The sequence below is a fragment of the Oncorhynchus gorbuscha genome, linkage group LG07, assembly GCF_021184085.1.
Source record: "Oncorhynchus gorbuscha isolate QuinsamMale2020 ecotype Even-year linkage group LG07, OgorEven_v1.0, whole genome shotgun sequence".
In the NCBI taxonomy this organism is placed as follows: Eukaryota; Metazoa; Chordata; class Actinopteri; order Salmoniformes; family Salmonidae; genus Oncorhynchus; species Oncorhynchus gorbuscha.
In genome coordinates this window covers 38,842,376-38,866,991 of record NC_060179.1, presented here as the reverse complement: position 1 = coordinate 38,866,991, position 24,616 = coordinate 38,842,376, and the positions used below count along the sequence as shown (strand labels likewise).

Sequence of the window (24,616 nt, the reverse complement as noted above, 5' to 3'; positions counted from 1 at the left end):
TCTCTCTGTTACTCTCTGCTGACTAGGCCAGACTGAGGGAGAGGGGAGGATGATGCTGAGAGTCACAGTGGGGGAAAAACCCTTTTAGTCACGACTCATCCCCCACTCCTCTCTATCTTGACTCAGCAGATATCTCCAGTAATGTATCCTCTCTCTCTCAGGCCCACACACATAGTCAGAGAAATGTGAAATTAGAACTGGGAAAAGTATTGCTGTTAGCGCCATTAGCTCCTCTTCGTTTCCTTTTTCTAGATTTCAACAATCAGATCATTGGATCTGGACTCAAAGCAGTGGTAACCTTGTGATTACAGACAGACAATGGAGTCCAGTAGAGTTATGCGGACTAAATTTCTATATTCAAGACATTGACATCATAGGAGACCATTTCTGACCCACTATACCTGATTACCGGATTTAGTCAAAAAGGAATGTGTCGTTCAGAGATTAGGAGAAAAGCAGACTAAGCTTTGCTTAACTTTCCTCATAAGTCTATAGTTAAAGATCCAATGCAGCCGTTTTCATCATCAAATCATTCCTGGGTAACATTTAAGTACCTTACTGTGATTTTTTTCCGATTTGAAATGGTCAAAAAGAAACAAAATAGCTTCTTAGCAAAGAGCAATTTCTCAAGCAAGATATTTGTTAGGATTGTCTGAGTGGGGAGGAGAAAGCTGAAAACTAGCTGTTATTGGTAGAGCGGTTTGGAACTCTCTTGTTGGCCAAACTAATTTCATGCTGTGATGTCCCCAGGCAGGCCAAAGCTCCCACCCCACCAACACAGGCTTACATTTCAGGTATTCTTTTCAAACAGGTCTTACACTAAAAGGGCATTATCAATATTTTCACAATTTCACAGTGGTATTCCAACTTCATAGTGTGGAATTATATATAAACACAGGGAAATCACGTTGCTGTCTGCACTGGGCCTTTAAGGGAAAAATGGCAGTTAAGAAGAGATTTCTTCTGAAGATATGTGATGTGAATCCAGGCCCAGGCCTGCTCAGCTGTGGAAGTCTTCCCGGACCTTGAGTAGTAGAGGCCAGTGAAGAGAGAAAGGAAAATAAGGAGAGGGCACTCTGTCAACTGTTCCAGTAACATCTTAGATGTACTATAGGAAAATGGTGAAGAGCTGAGTGTGATTATGCCATATGCTAGCCGCCTTCCAGAGAGATTAACCTGTACAATACAGCTGGTTTTAACTCTCCCAGAACCACAAAATCAAGTCTTATGGGAAAGAGCTACTGTTTTATATTTAACTACTGTTGGAAAAGCATTAGCCACCACCTGACAACAGCTGTAGCCTAGCGTGTTGTCAACCAACCGACCCCTACCATCGTCCAGCATGTGATCTGTCTATGCTCTGCATCCAATTGATTCCCTGTTTAAGTTTGGTGACTTGGTGTTCATCATGTGTTTCTCATTAGTATCTCACTGGTCAGATGGTTTTACATTCTTATTTCTGGGTTATATCATTGATTACATTTTGACTGTTTTCTCTAAATGGAGCCACGCTTGAATAAGCGAGGGGAAGGAAGGGAGGAGGTGAGGGAGGGATGGGGGGCAAAGGTATGTTTGTGGCTGAGGGAAGGGGATGTGTTGGGCATTTACCATAATTTATCTCTCTGCACTCTCTGAGTTTCAGTACAAACTGGAGTGTGTTGTAAACCCTCTTTCTCTCCTTAAAGAATCAGAGTTAGGGACAGACTGGCCAGGGAGGAGGGAGTTCGAAAGAGGAGTCCAGAGCTGGGCCACCATGTCCCCGAGGCCCCCCTGTACAGGAGACACCCCCAGATCACCACCCAGTCCACAGCCTACCACCATGACCCCCAGGCTCCGGCGTATACCACCACTGACTCTCCAGGCCCCAAGTCCTACTCTCACCACCAGCCTCAGCTCACCCGTTCTGGGCAGAGTGATGACCCCAGCTATCTGTCCATGTCTACTGGCCCCGGTTCCGGGGCACAGCAGCCCCAACAGCCTCTGCCAGAGGAGGAAAAGGAGATGGAGGGAGAAGTGGAAGAAGAGGAGAAGAGGGGAGCCCCTAGGGAGGGCAGGAAAGCTGTGCTGCCATCAGAGATCAGAGGAGTCCAAGGAGTGGGACAGGGGAGGGAGGCTGAGCCCAGAGGATGGTACATGGAAAGAGGGGGAGAGAGACCCAGGATGAGATGGGAGGAATCTGACACAGACCCCGAACCAATCAGACCTATGGAACAATCCATGACCCGCCTGCAGGCCGCCGAGGTCAGAGCAGAGCTCAGAGCCTCCAGGGAGAAGGGCCAACAACCGTGGAGTGACAACTCCATCTACATCCAGAGAAGCGTTGCCCCCGCCTCTACCCACATCCAGAACAGGGGAGGAGGCCCAACCGCCACCACCATAACCACTGATGCCTTCATCTCCTCCATCCGCTCCTCATCCGACACTGAGCCCCATGGGGCCCCTAGAGGCTCCATCCCCAGGGCCCAGGAGCCATGGTCGGTCAAAGAGGCAGCAGGCCTGCGGAGGGGGGCCATTGATGGTGGGATCAGAAATAGAGACCAGAGACCACTAGAGACCAGGGACGCTCGTATCTCTGTGGCCAAGCTTCGTCACTCCTACCTGGAAAGTGCTACGACTGCTACTGCCCCAGTCGTCAGGAAACCTGAGCTGTAGGTGGTTCTGTAATACAGTGCTGCTCTACAATGCATTCTGCTAAGAGTTGCGGCTGGCTTCTCTGTTTGGAACTCAGTCATCCGCTGCCTAACACGAAATGATAATCAGTGTGATTGTTGCATGAGTGTGGCCTTCATTGCTCCTCCAATTATAAATCCAGGGGTTGGGATTATGTGTGGGGAATCAAATTAAAAGTATGCTTCAATTCTTAAATTACTATTTTCCTGCTCTTACTTGTGTTCTCTCACCCTGCTATTTTTCTTTCCTTTCTTCATCACCCGACCCTTCATCTCTTTGTTGTGCTCCAAAGAGAGGAGGAAATAAAGTGGGTGTACCCAGGGGGGGCGGAGGTCCCCTGGAGAGGGGTGCAGGACAATACAGTGGTCCCATGGAGGGGGGACAGGGGGCGCAGACTCTCTATCTCGCCTGGAGAGAGTAGAAGGACCTCAGAGAGGTTTAGGACCCAGCCCATCACCACCGCTGAGAGACACCGGTCTGATAGGTACTGTGGGTTGTGTGTGCTGTGGCTAATGCATGGCAAACAAAATGAATTAGTCCTCATCTTTTTCAGCTCTGGAGGAACATGCACACATTCACACAGGCTAATCCAGAAACCTATGCTTTCTCTCTCCGGCCGCATGTACTGTTCCTGACATACAGTAAGATGTGTGTTGGCTTTTTATTCAAATCAAATCAAAATGCATTTCTCACATGCAGCGAATACAACTGGTGTAGTAGACCTTACAGTGAAATGCTTACTTACAAGCCCTTAAACAACAATGCAGTTTTAAGAAAAATTCCTCAAAAAATAAATAAAAGTAAAATAATTAAAAGAGCAGCAGTAAAATAACAATAGCGAGGCTATATACAGGGGGTACCGGTACAGAGTCAACGTGCGGGGAACTGGTTAGTTGAGGTAATATGTACATGTAGGTAGAGGTATTAAAGTGACTATGCATAGATAATAACAGAGTAGCAGCAGCGTAAAAGAGGGGGGGGGGGTGGGGCAATGCAGATAGTCTGGGTAGCCATTTGATTAGATGTTCAGGAGTCTTATGGCTTGGTTGTTTAAGTTTAGAAGCCTCTTGGACCTAGACTTGATGCTCTGGTACCACTTGCCGTGCGGTAACAGAGAGAACCGTGAATGAATAGGGTGACTGGAGTGGCAATTGTAAGGCCTTTCTCTGACACTGCTTGGTATAGAAGTCCTGGATGGCAGGAGCTTGGCCCCAGTGATGTACTGGGGCCTACCCTCTGTAGTGCCTTGCGGTCAGAGGCCGAGCAGTTGCCATACCAGGCAGTGATGCAACCAGTCATGCTCTCGATGGTGCAGCTGTAGAAGATTTTGAGGACCCATGTCAAATCTTTGCAGTCTCCTTAGGGGGAATAGGTTTTGTCGTGCCCTCTTCACGACTGTGTTGGTGTGTTTGGACCATGTTAGTTGGTTGGTAACGTGGACGCCAAGGAACTTGAAGCTCTCAACCTGCTCCACTACAGCCCTGTCGATGAGAATGGGGGTGTGCTCGGTCCTCCTTTTCCTGTAGTCCACTATCATCTCCTTTGTCTTGATCACGTTGAGGTAGAGGTTGTTGTCCTGGCACCACAAGGTCAGGTCTCTGACCTCCTCCGTATAGGCTCTCGTTGTTGTCGGTGATCAGGCTTATCACTGTTATCATCGGCAAACTTAATGATGGTGTTGGAGTCGTGCATGGCCGTGCAGTAATGAGTGAACAGGGAGCACTGGATGGGACTGAGCACGCACCCCTGCGGGGCGGATCAGCGTGGTAGATGTGTTGTTACCTACCCTCACCACCTGGGGACTGCCCATCAGGAAGTCCAGGATCCAGTTGCAGAGGGATGTGTTTAGGCCCAGGGTCCTTAGCTTGGTGATGATCTTTGAGGGCACTATGGTGTTGAACGCTAAGCTGTAGTCAATGAATAGCATTCTTACATAGGTGTTCCTTTTGTACAGGCGTGAAAGGGCAGTGTGGGGTGCAATAGAGATTGCGTCATCTGTGTATCTGCTGGGGCGGTATGCAAATTGGAGTGGGTCTAGGGTTTCTGGGATAATGATGTTGATGTGAGCCATGACCAGCCTTTCAAAGCACTTCATGGCTACAGGCGTGAGGTCCACAAGTCTGTAGTTGTTTATGCAGGTTACCTTAGTTTTCTTGGGCACAGGGACTATGTGGTCTGCTTGAAACATGTTGGTATTACAGATTCAGACAGGGATAGGTTGAAAATGTTAGTGAAGACACTTGCCAGTTGGTCAGTACATGCTCGGAATGTTGACTTAATATAATAATAATAATAATATAATAATATATAATATATGCCATTTTAGCGGACGCTTTTATCCAAAAAGCGACTTGTTTAACGGTCTTACTCACATCTGCTACGGAGAGCGTGATCACACAGTCATCTGGAACAGCTGATGTTCTCATGCATGTTTCAGTGTTACTTGCCTCGAAACGAGCATAGAAGTAATTTAGCTCGTCGGGTGGGCTTGTGTCACTGGGTAGCTCTTGGCTGTGGTTCCCTTTTGCAGTCTGTAATAGTTTGCAAGCCCTGCCACATCCGATGAGCATCGGAGCCAGTGTAGTACGATTCAATCTTAGCCCTGTATTGATGCTTTGCCTGTTTGATTGTTCATCGGGGGGCATAGGTGGATTTCTTATAAGCTTCCGTGTTAGAGTCCTGCTCATTGAAAGTGGCAGCTCTACCCTTTTTGCTCAGTATGAATGTTGCCTGTAGCCAGTGAAGCCAGTGACTGATGTGGTGTATTCCTCAATGCCATCGGAAGAATCCCAGAACATATTCCAGTCTGTGCTAGCAAAACAGTCCTGTAGCTTAACATCTGCTTTATCTGACCAGTTTTTCTATTCCTGCTTTAATTTTTGCTTGTAAGCAGGAATCAGGAGGATATAATTATGGTCAGATTTGCCAAATGAGGGCCGAGGGATAGCTTTGTATACATCTGTGTGTGGACTAAAGGTGGTATAGAGTTTTTTTTCTCTGGTTGCACATTTAACCTGCTGGTAGAAATTTGGTAAAAACGGATTTAAAGTCCCCAGGTACGAGGAGCACCACCTCTGGATGAGCGGTTTCCTGTTTGCTTATGGCTGTATACAGCTCATTGTGTGCGGTCTTAGTGTCAGCATTGGTTTGTGGTGGTAAATAGACAACTACGAAGAATATAGGTGAAAAGTCTCTAGGTAGATAGTGTGGTCTACAACTTATCATGAGATACTCTGAGGTTGCTGTTCTATCCTGCCGATACAGTGTACAACCCACCAGCTGTATGTTATTCATGTCGTCGTTCAGTCACGACTCGATGAAACATAAGATATTACAAATTTTAATGTCTGTTGGTAGGATATACGTTCTTGTAGTTCGTCCACTTTATCATCCAACGATTTTACGTTGGCCAATAGTACCGATGGCAAAGGGAGATGAGCCACTCATCGCCAGATGGCACCCCGATCTCCTTCCACGACTTCCTACTTCAAATGACGGGGATGAAGGCCTGTTAGGGTGTCTGATGTAAATCCCTCTCGCCCGACTCATTGCCTGGCCAGCAAAGGAAATTATGGAGAATGAAGTGTCCTCCCTCATCACTCCCCATGGGAAAAGACTACAGTATATAGATCCTATTGGGTTTAGTGTGCAGGGAGTGTTTGTTTAGGCTGACATGAGTTCTTATAAATCAACAGCATGTGTTCACATACAGTTGAAGTTGGAAGTTTACATACACCTTAGCCAAATACATTTCAACTCAGTTTTTCACAATTTCTGACATTTAATCCTAGTAAACATTCCCCGTCTTAGGTCAGTTAGGATGACCACTTTTATATTTAAGACTGTGAAATGTCAGAGTAATAGAAGAGTGATTTATTTCAGCTTTAATTTCTTTCATCACATTCCCAGTGGGTCAGAAGTTTACATACACTCAATTAGTATTTGGTAGCATTGCCTCTAAATTGTTTAACTTGAGTCAAACGTTTCGGGTAGCCTTCCACATGCTTCCCACAATAATTTGGGTGAATTTTGGCCCATTCCTTCTGACAGAGCTGGTGTAACTGAGTCAGGTTTGTAGGCCTCCTTGCTCGCACATGCTTTTTCAGTTCTGCCCACAAATGTTCTATAGGATTGAAGTCAGGGCTTTGTGATGGCCACTCCAATACATTGACTTTGTTGTCCTTAAGCCATTTTGCCACAACTTTGGAAGTATGCTTAGGGTCATTGTCCATTTGGAAGACCCATTTGCGACCAAGCTTTAACTTCCCGAATGATGTCTTGAGATGTTATTTTCCCCCATGATGCCATCTATTTTGTGAAGTGCACCAGTTCCTCCTGCAGCAAAGCACCCCCCCAACCTGATGCTGCCACGGTTGGGGTGGTGTTCTTCTAAACATAACAGTGGTCATTATGGCCAAACAGTTATTTTTTTGTTTCATCACACCAGAGGACATTTGTCCAAAAAGTACCATCTTTGTCCCCATGTGCAGTTGCAAACAGTAGTCTAGCTTTTTTATGGCGGTTTTGGAGCAGTGGCTTCTTCCTTGCTGAGTGGCCTTTCAGGTTATATCGATATAGGACTTGTTTTACTGTGGATATAGATACGTTTGTACCTGTTTCCTCCAGCATCTTCACAAGGACATTTGCTGTTGTTCTGAGATTGATTTGCAGTTTTCACACCAAAGTACGCTCACCTCTAGGAGACATAACACGTCTCCTTCCTGAGCAGTATGACGGCTGCATGGTCCCATGGTGTTTGTACTTGCGTACTATTGTTTGTACAGATGAACGTGAATGTATTTGAACATTGCTCCCAAGGATGAACCAGACTTGTGGTGGTCTACAATTGTTTTTCTGAGGTCTTGGCTGATTTTCTTTTGATTTTTCCTTGATGCCAAGCGAAGAGGCACTGAGTTTGAAGGTAGGCCTTGAAATACATCTACAGGCACACCTCCAATTGACTCAAATTATGTCAATTAGCCTATCAGAAGCTTCCAAAGCCATGACATTTTCTGTAATTTTCCAAGCTGTTTAAAGGCACAGTCAACTTAGTCGATGTAAACTTATGACCAACTGGAATTGTGATACAGTGAATTATAAGTGAAATAATCTGTCTGTACACAATTGTTGGAAAAATTACTTGTCATGCACAAAGTAGATGTCCTAACCGACTTGCCAAAACTATAGTTTGTTAACAAGACATTTGTGGAGTGGTTGAAAAACGAGCTTTAATTACTCCAACCTAAGTGTATGTAAACTTCCGACTTGAACTGTAACACACACACAGGCTCATTCAGAAACTTATAGATTCACCCTCCCTCCCTTCTAGTCATCCAATCTCTGATGGCCTAAGCACAGACTCTAAGCTCTCTGGCCAGGCAGCAGAGCGTGACAGGAGATTAGAACCCAAAGGTTTGTTTCGTGGTTGCTGAGTGTATCCTGGCAGTGGACACTCCATGTGACCCGCGCTCGCCTCTCTATGCTCGCCAGGGTGAATGAATCACTCCTATTGTTGTTGTTTATTCTTAAGGTCTAGCAGTCTGTAATGCCTTAGATTGGGCAACTCTCTCTGTTAGAAACTCTGATTTCTGTGGTTATGTCCCAAATGGCACCCTATTCTCAGTGTAGTGCACTATATTTGAATTGATCTATTTGTTCCCTGGTCAAAAGTTATGCATAAATAGGGAATAGGGTGCCGTGAGGGACACATTCTGTTTAATATCCTAACACCACCTATCACGTTACCTCTGTTTCTACTGCTGGGAAAATCTACTGCTTTCTTTCCGCTCTCAATCTCTCATCTCTGGGTAGCTGTACTCACAGTTGCAGTCATTTGCCATCGATTTCCAACAACTTGATTTGATTGTCTATTAATGTGTTTTTTCTTTCTGGTTTTCTTCTTGGCTTTTCTCCTGAAGGTCTTGTTTGAGCCCAGATCTACCAAGCACTGAAGGTAAGTTATTTTTTAACTTTTTCTCCATTGGTAAAAGGAAAAAAATCATTTGTATATAACTTTGAACAGGTACATGCCATTGGATAAATGTAATATGTTTGCTTTCCGCTAAAGAACATATCTGCCATTTTTGTTTGAATGATTCCCTTTAATGAGAAAAGCTTAATGATGCAAGGCTTATCATTAAACTTAAACTACATGACCAAAAGTGTGTGGAAATGTGCTCATTGAAAATCTCATTCCAAAATCATGGGCATTAATATGGAATTGTTCTCCCTTTTGCTAATATAACAGCCTCTACTCTTCTTTAAAGGCTTTCCACTAGATGTTGGAACATTGCTGCAGGGACTTACTTTAATTTAGCCACAAGCGTTAGTGAGGTCGGATATTGTGCGATTAGGCCTACCTCGCAGTTGGCGTTCCAATTCATCCCAAAGGTGTTAGATGTGGTTGAGGTCAGGGCTCTGTGTAGGCCAGTCAAGTTCAACACCGATCTCGACAAACCAATTCTGTATGGACCTCACTTTGTGCATGGGGCTTTGTCAAGCTGAAACAGGAAAGGGCCTTCCCCAAACTTGCCACAAAGTTTGAAGCACAGAATCATCTAGAATGTCATTGTATGCTGTAGCATTAAGATTTCCCTTCTGGAACTAGGGGGCCTAGCCCAAACCATGAAAAACAGTCCCAGACCATTATTCCTCCTCCACCAAACTTTAAAGTTGGTGCTATGCATTCAGGACGGTAGCGTTCTCCTGACGTCCATCAATAGGCCAGGTGGTGAAGCGAGATTCATCACTCCAGAGAATGCGTTTCAACTGCTCCAGAGTCCAATGGCGGCAAGCTTTATACCACTCCAGCTGACACTTGGCATTGTGCATGGTGATCTTAGGCTGTTTGGCATTGGAAACCCATTTCATTAAGCACCTGATGTTGCTTCCAGAGGCAGTTTGGAACTCGGTAGTGAGTTGCAACTGAGGACAGAGGGTTTTTACGTGCTACGCACTTAAGTACTCGGTGGTCCCATTCTGTGATCTTGTGGGGCCTACCACTTTGCGGCTGAGACGTTGTTGCTCTTAGACATTTTCACTTCACAATAGCAACACTTACAGTTGACCCGGAGCAGCTCTAGTAGGGCAGAAATTTGACTTGTTGGAAAGGTGGCATCCTATGACAGTGCCACGTTGGAGTCACTGAGATCTTCAGTTCGGGCCATTCTACTGCCAATGTTTGTCTATGAAGATTGCATGGCAGTGTGCTTGACGTTATACACCGGTCAGCAACGGGTGTGGCTGAAATAGCAGAATCCACTAATTTGAAGGGGTGTCGACATACTTTTGTGTATATAATGTATGATTCATAAAGGAGAAATAAAAACATTTTTGTAACTATTGGTGCTCACAATACAGTCGTGGCCAAAATGTTTGAGAATGACACAAATATTAATTTCCACAAAATTTGCTGCTTCACTGTCTTTAGATATTTTTGTCAGATGTTACTATGGAATACTGAAGTATAATTACAAGCATTTCATAAGTGTCAAAGGCTTTTATTGACAATTACATGAAGTTGATGCAATGAGTCAATATCTGCAGTGTTGACCCTTCTTTTTCAAGACCTCTGCAATCCGCCCTGGCATGCTGTCAATTAACTTCTGGGCCACATCCTGATTGATGGCAGCCCATTCTTGCATAACCAATGCTTGGAGTTTGTCAGAATTTGTGGATTTTTGTTTGTCCACCCGCCCCTTGAGGATTGACCACAAGTTCTCAATGGGATTAAGGTCTGGGGAGTTTCCTGGCCATGGACCCAAAAAATGTATTTTTTGTTCCCCGAGCCACTTACTTATCACTTTTGCCTTATGGCAAGGTGCTCCATCATGCTGGAAAAGGCTTTGTTCGTCACCAAACTGTTGCTGGATGGTTAGGAGAAGTTGTTCTCGGAGGATGTGTTGGTACCATTCTTTATTCATGGCTATGTTCTTAGGCAAAATTGTGAGTGAGCCCACTCTCTTGACTGAGAAGCAGCCCCACACAGGATGCTTTACTGTTGGCATGACACAGGACTGATGGTAGCGCTCACCTTGTCTTCTCCGGACAAGCTTTTTTCCAGATGCCACAAACAATCGGAAAGGGGATTCATCAGAGAAAATGACTTTACCCTCAGTCCTCAGTAGTCCAATCCCTGTACCTTTTGCAGAATATCAGTCTGTCCCTGATGTTTTTCCTGGAGAGAAGTGTCTTCTTTGCTGCCCTTCTTGACACCAGGCCATCCTCCAAAAGTATTTGCCTCACTGTGCATGCAGATGCACTCACACCTGCCTGTTGCCATTCCTGAGCAAGCTCTGTACTGGTGGTGCCCTGATCCCGCAGCTGAATCAACTTTAGGAGATGGTCCTGGCGCTTGCTGGACTTTCTAGGGCGCCCTGAAAATAAAAATCAAATCAAATGTATTTGTCACATACACATGGTTAGCAGATGTTAAATGCGAGTGTAGCGAAATGCTTGTGCTTCTAGTTCCGACAATGCAATGATAACCAACAAGTAATCTAACTAACAATTCCAAAACTACTGTCTTATACACAGTGTAAGGGGATAAGGAACATGTACATAAGGATATATGAATGAGTGATGGTACAGAGCAGCATACAGTAGATGGTATCGAGTACAGTATATACATATGAGATGAGTGTGTAGACAAAGTAAACAAAGTGGCATAGTTAAAGTGGCTAGTGATACATGTGTTACATAAAGATGCAGTCGATGATGTAGAGTAAAGTATATACATATGCATATGAGATGAATAATGTAGGGTAAGTAACATTATAAAAGGTAGCATTGTTTAAAGTGGCTAGTGATATATTTACATCATTTCCCATCAATTCCCATTATTAAAATGGCTGGAGTTGGGTCAGTGTCAATGACAGTGTGTTGGCAGCAGCCACTCAATGTTAGTGGTGGCTGTTTAACAGTCTGATGGCCTTGAGATAGAAGCTGTTTTTCAGTCTCTCGGTCCCAGCTTTGATGCACCTGTACTGACCTCGCCTTCTGGATGATAGCGGGGTGAACAGGCAGTGGTTCGGGTGGTTGATGTCCTTGATGATCTTTATGGCCTTCCTGTAACAACGGGTGGTGTAGGTGTCCTGGAGGGCAGGTAGTTTGCCCCCGGTGATGCGTTGTGCAGTCCTCACTACCCTCTGGAGAGCCTTACGGTTGAGGGCGGAGCAGTTGCCGTACCAGGCGGTGATACAGCCGCCAGGATGCTCTCGATTGTGCATCTGTAGAAGTTTGTGAGTGCTTTTGGTGACAAGCCGAATTTCTTCAGCCTCCTGAGGTTGAATAGGCGCTGCTGCGCCTTCTTCACGACGCTGTCAGTGTGAGTGGACCAATTCATTTTGTCTGTGATGTGTTTGCCGAGGAACTTAAAACTAGCTACCCTCTCCACTACTGTTCCATCGATGTGGATAGGGGGGTGTTCCCTCTGCTGTTTCCTGAAGTCCACAATCATCTCCTTAGTTTTGTTGACGTTGAGTGTGAGGTTATTTTCCTGACACCGAGGGCCCTCACCTCCTCCCTGTAGGCCGTCTCGTCGTTGTTGGTAATCAAGCCTACCACTGTTGTGTCGTCCGCAAACTTGATGATTGAGTTGGAGGCGTGCGTGGCCACGCAGTCGTGGGTGAACAGGGAGTACAGGAGAGGGCTCAGAACGCACCCTTGTGGGGCCCCCGTGTTGAGGATCAGCGGGGAGGAGATGTTGATGCCTACCCTCACCACCTGGGGGCGGCCCGTCAGGAAGTCCAGTACCCAGTTGCACAGGGCGGGGTCGAGACCCAGGGTCTCGAGCTTGATGACGAGCTTGGAGGGTACTATGGTGTTGAATGCCGAGCTGTAGTCGATGAACAGCATTCTCACATAGGTATTCCTCTTGTCCAGGTGGGTTAGGGCAGTGTGCAGTGTGGTTGAGATTGCATCGTCTGTGGACCTATTTGGTCGGTAAGCAAATTGGAGTGGGTCTAGGGTGTCAGGTAGGGTGGAGGTGATATGGTCCTTGACTAGTCTCTCAAAGCACTTCATGATGACGGAAGTGAGTGCTACGGGGCGGTAGTCGTTTAGCTCAGTTACCTTAGCTTTCTTGGGAACAGGAACAATGGTGGCCCTCTTGAAGCATGTGGGAACAGCAGACTGGTATAGGGATTGATTGAATATGTCCGTAAACACACCGGCCAGCTGGTCTGCGCATGCTCTGAGGGCGCGGCTGGGGATGCCGTCTGGGCCTGCAGCCTTGCGAGGGTTAACACGTTTAAATGTCTTACTCACCTCGGCTGCAGTGAAGGAGAGACCGCATGTTTCCTTTGCAGGCCGTGTCAGTGGCACTGTATTGTCCTCAAAGCGGGCAAAAAAGTTATTTAGTCTGCCTGGGAGCAAGACATCCTGGTCCGTGACTGGGCTGGATTTCATCTTGTAGTCCGTGATTGACTGTAGACCCTGCCACATGCCTCTTGTGTCTGAGCCATTGATTTGAGATTCCACTTTGTCTTTGTACTGACGCTTTGTCTCTGTACTGACGCTTAGCTCTTCACAACAATTGAACCGCTCTCCTTGAAGTTCTTGATGATCCGATAAATGGTTGATTTAGGTGCAATCTTACTGGCAACAATATCCTTGCCTGTGAAAGCCATTTTTGTGCAAAGCAATGATGACGGCACGTGTTTCCTTGCAGGTAACCATGATTGATGGAGGAAGAACAATGATTCCAATCACCACCCTCCTTTTGAAGCTTCCAGTCTGTTATTTGAACTCAATCAGCATGACAGAGTGATCTCCAGCTTTGTCCTTGTCAACACTCACTCCTGTGTTAACGAGAGAATCACTGACATGAGTCCTTTTGTGGCAGGGCTGAAATGCAGTGGTAATGCTTTTTGGGGATTCAGTTCATTTGCATGGCAAAGGGGGACTTTGAAATGAATTACAATGAATCTGATCACTCTTCATAACATCCTGGAGTATATGCAAGTTGCCATCATACAAACTGAGGCAGCAGACTTTGTGAAAATTAATATTTGTGTCATTCTCAACTGTACGTAACACAGCTACGGTTCTATAGAGCAGAGCACTATACATCCATCTGGTTCCTATAATTACACACACACTCACACACATGGTTAATACCCACCCTCAGTTAGTTAGTCAGTAGTGTAGCGCAGCGTCAGCCAAAGGGGATAGTTTCCATAGTGATGTCCTGTGGTATTTCTCTTTTGTGTCCAAAATGGCACCCTATTCCCTTTATAGTGCACTACTTTTGACCAAAGCCCTGTTGGCCCTGGTCAAAGGTGCCATTCCCTGTAACCCTCTCAGATCACACCTGTATGCAATGTTTTCGGCAGGGGTAGCGCTGGTGATGCTAGTTGTTCTCATACTTCCAGTTATTGAACATTAAATACAGAAATCTAATTCACATTACAGCTGTGAGTCTTTCTGGTTGTCTCTAAGAGCTTTCCACACCTGGATTGTGCAACCTTTGCCCATTTGTATTGTTTTGAAAATTTTTCAAGCTCTGTCAAATTGATTGTTTAATTTTTTTAATTTTTTTTACCTTTATTTAACCAGGCAAGTCAGTTAAGAACACATTCTTATTTTCAATGACGGCCTGGGAACAGTGGGTTAACTGCCTGTTCAGGGGCAGAACGACAGATTTGTACCTTGTCAGCTCGGGGGTTTGAACTCGCAACCTTCCGGTTACTAGTCCAACACTTTAACCACTAGGCTACGCTGCTGCCCCGATTGTTATTCATCACTAGACAGCCATTTTCAGGTCGTGCCATAGATGTTCAAGTAGATTTAAATGAAAACTGTAGCTTAGCCACTCAGGAACATTTACTGTCTTTTTGGTAAGCAACTCCAGTGTAGAATGGCCTTGTGTTTTAGATAATTGTCCTCCTGAAAGGTATATTTATCCCCCAGTGTCTGGTAGAAAGGATTCTGCCTCTCTAGTTCCAATCCATTTATTTTGTATCTAGAAAAACTCCCCATTTCTTAAGGATTACTAGCATACCCTTTATTTTCAGGACAAAAAGTTAATTGCTTTGCCAATTATTTTATTTTAGTGCTATTTTTGGGAATATTTGTATTCTGTACAGGCTTCCTTCTTTTCACTCTGTCAATTAGGTGCTGGGTAGACCGGTGCTGGGTAGATCTGGGCTCAAATCAAGTTTTATGTGTATGTGCTTCTAGATCCGACAGTTAGCAGACGTTATAGTGAGTGTGCTTCTAGATCCGACAGTGAGCAGATGTTATTGTGAGTGTGCTTCTAGATCCGACAGTTAGCAGACGTTATTGTGAGTGTGCTTCTAGATCCGACAGTTAGCAGATGTTATTGTGAAATGCTAGTGCTTCTAGATCTGACAGTTAGCAGATGTTATTGTGAAATGCTAGTGCTTCTAGATCTGACAGTTAGCAGATGTTATTGTGAAATGCTAGTGCTTCTAGATCCGACAGTTAGCAGATGTTATTGTGAAATGCTAGTGCTTCTAGATCCGACAGTAAATCAGTGTCTATCAGGTAATATATAACAATTCCACAACAAAACGTAATATCTAACAATTCCACAACGAAACCTGATATACACAATCTAGCAAAGGAATGGGATAAGCATATATAAATATAAAATTTGTAAATGAGCAGTGACAGAGCGGCTAAGATGCAATAGATACTATAGAATAGATAGTGTAGGATACAGTATATACATATGAGATAAGTAATGCGAGATGTGTAAACATTCTAAAAGTGGCATTATTAAAGTGACTAGTGTTCCATTTATTAAAGTGGCCAATGATATCAAGTCTGTAGGTAGGCAGCCACCTCTCAGTGCTAGTGATGGCTGTTTAACAATCTGATGGCCTTGATATAGAAGCTGTTTTTCAATCTCTCTATCCCAGCTTTGATACACCTGTACTGACCTCGCCTTCTGGATGGAAGCGGGGTGAACAGGCAGTGGCTTGGGTGGTTATTGTCCTTGATGATCTTTTTATGTGACATTGGGTGTTGTAGGTGTCCCGGAGGGCAGGTAGTTAGCCCCTGGTGATGCGTTGTGCAGACCGCACCACCCTCTGGAGAACACTGTGGTTGTTGCCGTACCAGGCAGTGATACAGCCTGACGGGATGCTCTTAATTGTGCACCTGTAAAAGGTAGAGAAGGTTTTTGCAGACAAGCCACACTTTTTTCAGCCTCCTGAGGTTGAAAAGGCGTTATTGCGCCTTCTTCACCACACTGCCTGTGTGTGTGTGTGGACCATTTCAGTTTGTCGGTGATATGTATGTACACCGAGGAACATAAAACTTTCCACCTTCTCCACTTCTGCCCTGTTGACGTGGATAGGGGGGTGCTCCCTTTGCTGTTTCCTGAAGTCCACAATCATTTATTTTGTTTTGCTGACATTGAGTGAGAGGTTAATATTCCTGACACCACACTCCCTTACGGAGGGGATAACTACACTGTTTGTATTCGGCCATATTCCCAGTTGACTTGCCATAATTAAAGGTTTTAATAGTCACATCTCCTATACACTTCCTTCTAAACTCGCTCACCGAGTCAGCGTATACGTCAATGTTGTTCTCTGAGGCTACCTGGAACATATCCCAGCAATCTTGAAGCGTGGAATCCGATTGGTCAGACCAGCGTTGGATAGACCTAAGCACAGGCGCATCCTGTTTTAGTGTCTGCCTATAGGAGGTGAGCAACAAGATGGAGTCAGATTTGCCAAAAGGAGGGCGGTGGAGGGCCTTGTATGCATCGCGGAAGTTAGAGTAGCAGTGGTCGAGCGTGTTACTCGCCCGTGTACAGCAAACAATAGGCTGATAGAATTTAGGTAGCCTTGTTCTCAAATTAGCTTTGTTAAAATCCCCAGCTACAATAAATGCATCCTCGCATCCGAAGCCTCACTGGAAGACCGCTCCAGCACCCTCTCCTCTGGTGGCGTTGTTTTTGGTAGGCCTCTGGAATCAGTTCAAATGCCCTGGGAGGTGCAGACAAAGGATCCCCTTTGGGAAAGTCGTAATTCCACTTTGACTATATGGAGTATTGTGTGTAGGCCAGTGACAGAAAATCTACATTTAATCCATTTTAAATTCGGGATGTAACGCAACAAAATGTGAAAAAAGTAAAGGCGTGTGAACTTTCTGAAGGCACTTTATATAAAACAAATGGTGGGCCACTGCTGTTGAATTAATATGGGGGAAACACTGAATGTCTGGCTCTGTCTCCCAGACACACTGCAGTCACTCACACCACATGGAAGTCTCGCTTGTCTTTGTTCTATAGACATTACAGATGGTGACCATCATGATGATTATAAACCTTTGGCCTGTAGTACTTCACAGCACAAGCTGTGAGATCTAACTCAAATTGCAGCCATTGGACTGGCATTTAGTACTTACTTCACTACCGGTGGAACACACTAAGTAGGTTTTAAAGGATTCAAGCATGCTGTTTTATTATGGGAATTGGTTTTCAAGATTCTCAGACTCTCGCTCTATTTGAGACACTTGGATATTAATCTTGCTCTCTCTCTCTCTTCCTTCCCCTCTTGCTCCCTTTTTTTGCCTATCTCTCCATCTCTCTCTCTAGCCGATGAAGAGAAATTGGATGAGCGGGCCAAGCTGAGTGTTGCAGCCAAGCGTTCTCTCTTCAGGGTACGCACCAATGTGTCGGAGGAAACACCGTACACCTGGCGACCTGGTCAGCGTGCACTTCGCACTGGCCCAGCGTCGTCCCCAACCCGGATGACGCTGGGCCAATTGTGCGTCGCCCCATGGGCCTCCTGGTCGCGGCCTTGGCTCAAACCCAGAATCTCTGGTGCCTTAGAGGCCCTCTCTTAATATTTTCTATTGAAGTATCAATCTATTCCCTTAATACAGAGTTGAGCTTTGAATTGGTTTGAAAACATGGAAGATGACTCTGGTCTCCCTGCATGGCCTCCCCAGGAGTTGGAGAGGAACACGGATGGGGGCTCCCCAAAACCCCCATCACGGAACGTGGCCATGGAGAGGCGACTGAGACGCACCCAGGACCGCTCCCATACCCAGCCAGTCACTACTGAGGAGGTGGTCATTGCTGCCACGTAAGTCCCAACTATACCTGCCTCTCCATTCCTCCATCTGCTGTTACCTTTCTGCCTTGCGTCATTTTGCCTTAAAACAGTCACACAGGTTTGACTCTTCAAGTGCTTGACACTGAAACATAGTAAGGATCCACTGAAGCTTATAAACACTTAACACAATATAAACCCGTTTATATCAGCTTATAAACACTCCATTTACATTATACTCACTATTCTATTGTGAAGTGAACTACCTTAATTTAAAGCTGGAATCCTTTAGCGGTCAAACTTTCACAGCCATTTGCGATATTACAAACAACAATTACGTTTCTTCAAACAACAGTTTTTTTTTTAACCCCATCTGACCTAATTTGCTCATCATTGCACGTGCAATAGACCAGAGTATATACTACAATTTGGATGCTAGACTTTAATATCAATGCTGAATGCAAAAAGTCTCTGTTTCAAAACTTAACAATAACAAATGCGCCTGAGTCACCCAGTGGCTCTGTTTCACCTTTCTACCGATCTCCTCTTTAAAAAGGGAATTCCATTCAAAATAATCATCTGGTTCTCCTTCTCCCATCTCTCTTCCTGCGGTCACCTCTGTCTCTATATGACTCGGTCTCTGTCCACCCCTATGTCTCTGCGACTCTCGATACCGTCACTGTGAAGTGCATACGGCGGGAGCACGCTTCCCTAGCCCCACTCTAGTCAGCAGCAAACTGACACCATACAGATACACAGGCATGGAAGTGAGCACACCCGTGTGGCATTAGCAGCCTATGGGAGTTTAGGGGTTATCCTAACCCAGAAACATACCTAATTAGCCTGCTCCCAAATCTGTTTGTGCCGTCTTGCTAACTCCTATGGTGAGAGTTGGCAAGACGGCACAAACGGATCTGGTACCAGGCTATAACCTAACCACAACAGCTACAGTACTGTACACTGGTTGAATGTATCGTTGGTTGTTTACTGGCTCCATCATGACGGAGATATTGTTGATGGAAGCTGACTATGATTTGGTCCAAACAGAGCGTTTGTCTGTGTGTAATTATATTAACCTTTGCTGAAATTTCAACCATCAATCTGTTCTCACAAGGTCAGGAGGGGTGTTTGGCACCCCCTTGTGTATTTTGAGAGAACAATTTGCATGCAAAATCTGTTGCACATATTACTCTATTTTCCCTTTTCTCTACACGTTATGATGTTACACCATTGTCAATTTTGTGGTATCCAGGATCTCCTACAACCTCTTCAAAAGATGGAGCATAGAAATTGTGCTTTCTCAACCGGTCATTACAATGATACTGTATTTGTCCATATTTTATAGGCTATGCACTGGACTGGACACCCTTTCTGTCTGTGTAGCATGGCCCTGGCCTTCATGAACTAGCCTGCCTTCCTGTTCATTTTCTCCCCCCCATCTCCCTATCTGTGTTTAATTCCTCCTCCCAGCCTGCATGCGTCCTCACAGGAGAGTGCTGCAGTCAGGGAGCAGGCCAGACAGACCCATAATGCACCAGAGGTCCAGAGAGAGGCCCAGCGGACGTCCTCCAAGCTCCTCCAGACTTCTTCTCCTGAGGAGAACCAGCCCCAGACCCAGAATAATGTATGTATTCATGAATGATGCGTATCATATTAATATACACTGCTCAAAAAAATAAAGGGAACACTTAAACAACACAATGTAACTCCAAGTCAATCACACTTCTGTGAAATCAAACTGTCCACTTAGGAAGCAACACTGATTGACAATAAATTTCACATGCTGTTGTGCAAATGGAATAGACAACAGGTGGAAATTATAGGCAATTAGCAAGACACCCCCAATAAAGGAGTGGTTCTGCAGGTGGGGACCATAGACCACTTCTCAGTTCCTATGCTTCCTGGCTGATGTTTTGGTCACTTTTGAATGATGAGGGTGCTTTCACTCTAGTGGTTGCATGAGAAGGAGTCTCTACAACCCACACAAGTGTCTCAGGTAGTGCAGCTCATCCAGGATGGCACATCAATGCGAGCTGTGGCAAGAAGGTTTGCTGTTTCTGTCAGCGTAGCTGTTTCTGTCAGCGTAGGAGGGCAACAACCCAGCAGCAGGACCGCTACCTCCGCCTTTGTGCAAGGAGGAGCAGGAGGAGCACTGCCAGAGCCCTGCAAAATGACCACCAGCAGGCCACATATGTGCATGTGTCTGCTCAAACAGTCAGAAACAGACTCCATGAGGGTGGTATGAGGGCCTGACGTCCACAGGTGGGGGTTGTGCTTACAGCCCAACACCGTGCAGGACGTTTTTCATTTGCCAGAGAACACCAAGATTGGAATATTCACAGATGAAAGCAGGTTCACACTGAGCACATATGACAGACGTGACAGTCTGGAGACGCCGTGGAGAACGTTCTGCTGCCTGCAACATCCTCCAGCATGACCGGTTTGGCGGTGGGTCAGTCATGGTGTGGGGTGGCATTTCTTTGGGGGGCCGCACAGCCCTCCATGTGCTCGCCAGGGGTAGCCTGACTGCCATTAGGTACCGAGATGAGATCCTCAGACCCCTTGTGAGACCATTTGCTGGTGCGGTTGGCCCTGGGTTCCTCCTAATGCAAGACAATGCTAGACCTCATGTGGCTGGAATGTGTCAGCAGTTCTTGCAAGAGGAAGGCATTGATGCTATGGACTGGCCCGCCCGTTCCCCAGACCTGAATCCAATTGAGCACATCTGGGACATCATGTCACCGCAGACTGTCCAGGAGTTGGCGGATGCTTTAGTCCAGGTCTGGGAGGAGATCCCTCAGGAGACCATCCGCCACCTCATCAGGAGCATGCCCAGGCGTTGTAGGGAGGTCATACAGGCACATGGAGGCAACACACACTACTGAGCCTCATTTTGACTTGTTTTAAGGACATTACATCAAAGTTGGATCAGCCTGTAGTGTGGTTTTCCACTTTAAGTTTGAGTGTGACTCCAAATCCTGACCCTCCATGGGTTGATACATTTGATTTCCATTGATCATTTTTGTGTATTATTTTGTTGTCAGCACATTCAACTACGTAAAGAAAAAAGTATTTTATAAGAATATTTCATTCATTCAGATCTAGGATGTGTTATTTTAGTGTTCCTTTTATTTTTTTGAGCAGTGTATTTATAATCTGGTGTATGTATCATCATCAGTATGCCATCCTATCCTGCCTTCCAGCCAGAACGTACACTTTTAAAAGTTTGTGTTTTCTCTTCGATGGTTTGAAATGCACTGTATCAGCCATGTGTCAAGTAAATTAAATCAAATCAAAAACCCAGCAGGGCCAGGGGGACGCAGAGCCGGATCTGTCCACCTTAAGCTTGGCAGAGAAGATGGCTCTGTTCAACAGGCTGGCCCAGCCAGCCACCAGGGTGATCCGCACCAGGCCGGACAGCAGGGGGCGCAGGGCCAACGCCCGTTACCAGACCCAGCCCATCACCCTGGGAGACCTGGAGCAGGTAGGGAGACAATGGAGCAGATATTATAGCAGGGGTTCTGACTGTATTCGTGTGTGACGGGGTCATCGTGGTGATTGTCGCTGTAATCGTATACTATCCATAACCCGTCTTATATAGTGCTGTCCCTCATCTAGTTCAACATTGATTCAAGCCTCTTATCCCCTTTATTGACATTCAACATCACCCATTGTGTGTTTAGTACCATTTCATAGAAATGACACACTCAGAAACACACACCGTTTTCCTAAGTGTGTGAGACTGTGTGTGTGTTCTCTGGTCCAGGAGCGCTCAGGCACTGTCCCCTGTGATGAGCAGGAGCTAGGTGACAGGGGCCAGTGTGACATCACACAAGTAAGGCTCTACCCACGGCATGGTGGCCAGGGAGTGGAGGCGAATGCAACTGGAGCTATGCTTGACTCTTGGCAACACTAGCTTTGTCCGTATATGCGTGACCAAAATGAAAAGATCAGATTCATTCGTAAACATGAATTGTTTGCTTTTGTTAGTTCTGTGAATAAAATAGCAATAGCATACAATTACTTAGAGAATCTATGGATAATTTACTGATGCTCTTCTAATGAATCTGAGGTGTGCTTCATTTGAAAGCGAAACACATTGTCATCGCATGCAGTAGCAGCTTTTGAAGAAAGCCTCATTTAATTAGAGCGCAAGATACAAGTGCTATCTCCCTGACTGGTCTGTGATGTCAATTAAGAGATTGTTGTGTGATGATGTACGGACGAAGCCTGGGCATGGTTTCTCCCAAATGGCAGTCCAATATAGTGCACGACACAGGAGGATGGTGGCACTTTAATTGGGGAGGGCGGGCTGGTGGTAATGGCTGGAGCGTAATTAGTGGAATGGTATCACATTTATGGTTTACATGTATTTGATGCCATTCCATTTACTCCGTTCCGGACGTCATTATTAGCCGTCCTCTCCTCAGCAGCCTCCACTGTTGCACTACTTTTGGGGCCCTGTCCAAAGTAGTGCACTAAATGGGGAATAGGGTGCCATTTGGGCTGCTGACGCTATTTCACTGAGCTGCTCTTTGGCATAAACAAGACCCTCTGTGGGAGAGGAGAGGAAAAGGGAAGAGAATAAAAAGCTGCTCCCTTGTTCATTCTCTGAATGGAGGGATGGACTGAATGCAGTTTATCAGCCGATGTTGATCTCTCACCAGTCACTGTTAGAAACAAGGTTGTTGTGACTGAAAGAGAGGGACGAATGAAGGAATGGGCTTCTTGAGACTGTAGTTAGTGAGCCATACAGTATAGTCTTAACATTATTCACTCCTAAATGGTATCAACGTTTGAGTACAGCATTGAGGTCTGCCTACTTTCCTCTCATAAAGAGTACAGCACTGTAAATGTACAGTACATTGTTGTAATCTGAGCAGATTACCTCAGAGGAAATACATTAGTTAGTTTTCTATTATGTGTGTTATGAAAGTGATTTCTAGGTTTGTCCTTCGACTTAGAAGATGAGGAATGTCCTTTATCTTGATTCGGTTTACACCACAACAGGATATGTAAATGATGTAACAACAAAGACGAGATGATTCATAAAAGACTTTGAATGTTTTTGATAAACATCAGAGAAATTGTCTGTTTTTTTCTCCGTTGAAAAGTGACGTTTGTGGGTCAGTCCTAAATGAATGGACGATTGTGTCAATGTCTACTGATTCAGTGTTATTATTAGAGCATGATTCTGTGAATAGAGCGGGAGGGAGAGTGTGTGTGTGTGTGTGTGTGTGTGTGTGTGTGTGTGTGTGTGTGTGTGTGTGTGTGTGTGTGTGTGTGTGTGTGTGTGTGTGTGTGTGTGTGTGTGTGTGTGTGTGTGTGTGTGTGTGTGTGTGTGTGTGTGTGTGTGTGTGTGTGTGTGTGTGTGTGTGGCTGAACTCATCCTTTGCTTCACAGACTGTTGCAGCAGCTGCGTCACATTCATAAGTGCACACCGTAGCAAAACGTTTCGTAACCAAAAGCATAAACAAGTCACTACATTTTTGGGGTCAGTTTGCTTCTGTTTGGTGCCCATTGAATATGACTCTGGACTCATTGTGCTTTGTGGTTGTCAGGGGGTGGGCCGTGATTGGCTAGACAAACTGCAGTCCTTTTGATCCACACAGGAAGTGCTCAGCCTGTGATTAGTCAGCTTTATCCTGAGTTCCATTGTCTGTTGGTTAGCCTGCTGCCTCACTATTACTGGGCAGGCGGGCTCATCTGCTGAGAGAACTTCAGCAGACTTTGTTCAGCAGACTTTGTCCCCTCTAGCTGACTTTGTTTTCTCTCTCTGCCTCTTTCATCCCGCGCTCTTGTCTCTCTCATCCCACTCTCTTGTCTCTCTCTTCTCTCTCTCTCGCTCTCCCCCTTTTTCCTCGACCCAGATCCATAACGGGGCCAAGTTGGGCCAGCTATTCTCATCTACCCTCAGACCTGGGGCCACGGTCGCCACAGACCATGCAGGGGACATCCACTTAGCCACTAGGGGCGGGGGTAGCCCAGCAGAGGCACCCAACCCTGGGTACTACGAAAGGTCCATCCCCCACCACCCTAGCCCTCCCACCCAGATCACAGAACCCTCCAATGCCGTCTGGAGGTCTGTGCCTGGCCCCCACCACCAAGCCTCTCTGGATCTTCAGGCGCACCAGACTGACTCAACCACCATCCTCCCCCAGGGAGAGGAGGGCGATCTGTGGGGAGGGAAGAGAAAGTTGCCCTCTCCGGAGGGAGGTGTCAGAAAGGCCCCCATGCCTCAGGCCTGGTCTGGTGAGAGGGAGTGGGAGGAGGAGCAGCGTTTGGCCAGGATGGGTGGTGGTGAGGGTGTGGAGCCCCGGCGTGTGTTGAAGGGGACAGAGAGTGGTGGTGGTGGTCTCCACCAGGACCACAGGCAGCACCAGGAGCAGAGGGGCTATCTGAGACAGTCATCATTAGACCTCCAGGACCCAGACGGACACAGATCAAAGGTCATCAGCACTGGTAAGCAGAAGCTATTCAGAAAATATATTTTATCAAGCTACCAACTACTTCACACTGGAATAAGTAAGCTACACTGTAGCTGCTCTTAAGAAAAATATAGTGATAAATTATCATATTGAAATGTCATGGAGTACAAATTGCAAGAACCAATCACTCTGCAGTCAGATGTTAATAGAATGTGTAGTTTAGCCTATTAAACACACAAACTATGTTTCAAGTGAGAATTCTGGCAGGTCTGGTGCCAACAAAGAAAGGAAAATCTTGCACACCCATATTATTGTTTATTTTTGCAGAACAAGTAGTGTGTAGTTCCAGTAGTTGGCTACATCGCTACATAGCAACAAAAAAAAGTAATTAACTACTGAAAACACCAACAAGATTGAAGTTTAGTTCTACTACCAACAAAAATGTAGTTAAATGACATGTAGTTCACTACTCCCCAGCAATGTGGT

General features: G+C 45.7%; 1 protein-coding gene across 1 annotated transcript in view; it reads left to right on the top strand.

The window, feature by feature from the left end:
- LOC124038988 (supervillin-like) overlaps positions 1-24,616 on the top strand; it is a 106,277-nt gene that overhangs the window by 8,454 nt on the left and 73,207 nt on the right. The window contains exons 4-11 of the mRNA XM_046354888.1: positions 1,686-2,648; positions 2,963-3,154; positions 8,589-8,623; positions 17,243-17,307; positions 17,599-17,735; positions 19,173-19,326; positions 21,010-21,186; positions 23,573-24,164. Of these exons, the coding sequence (XP_046210844.1) occupies positions 1,686-2,648; positions 2,963-3,154; positions 8,589-8,623; positions 17,243-17,307; positions 17,599-17,735; positions 19,173-19,326; positions 21,010-21,186; positions 23,573-24,164 (2,315 nt within the window). The remainder of the gene's footprint in view (positions 1-1,685; positions 2,649-2,962; positions 3,155-8,588; positions 8,624-17,242; positions 17,308-17,598; positions 17,736-19,172; positions 19,327-21,009; positions 21,187-23,572; positions 24,165-24,616) is intronic.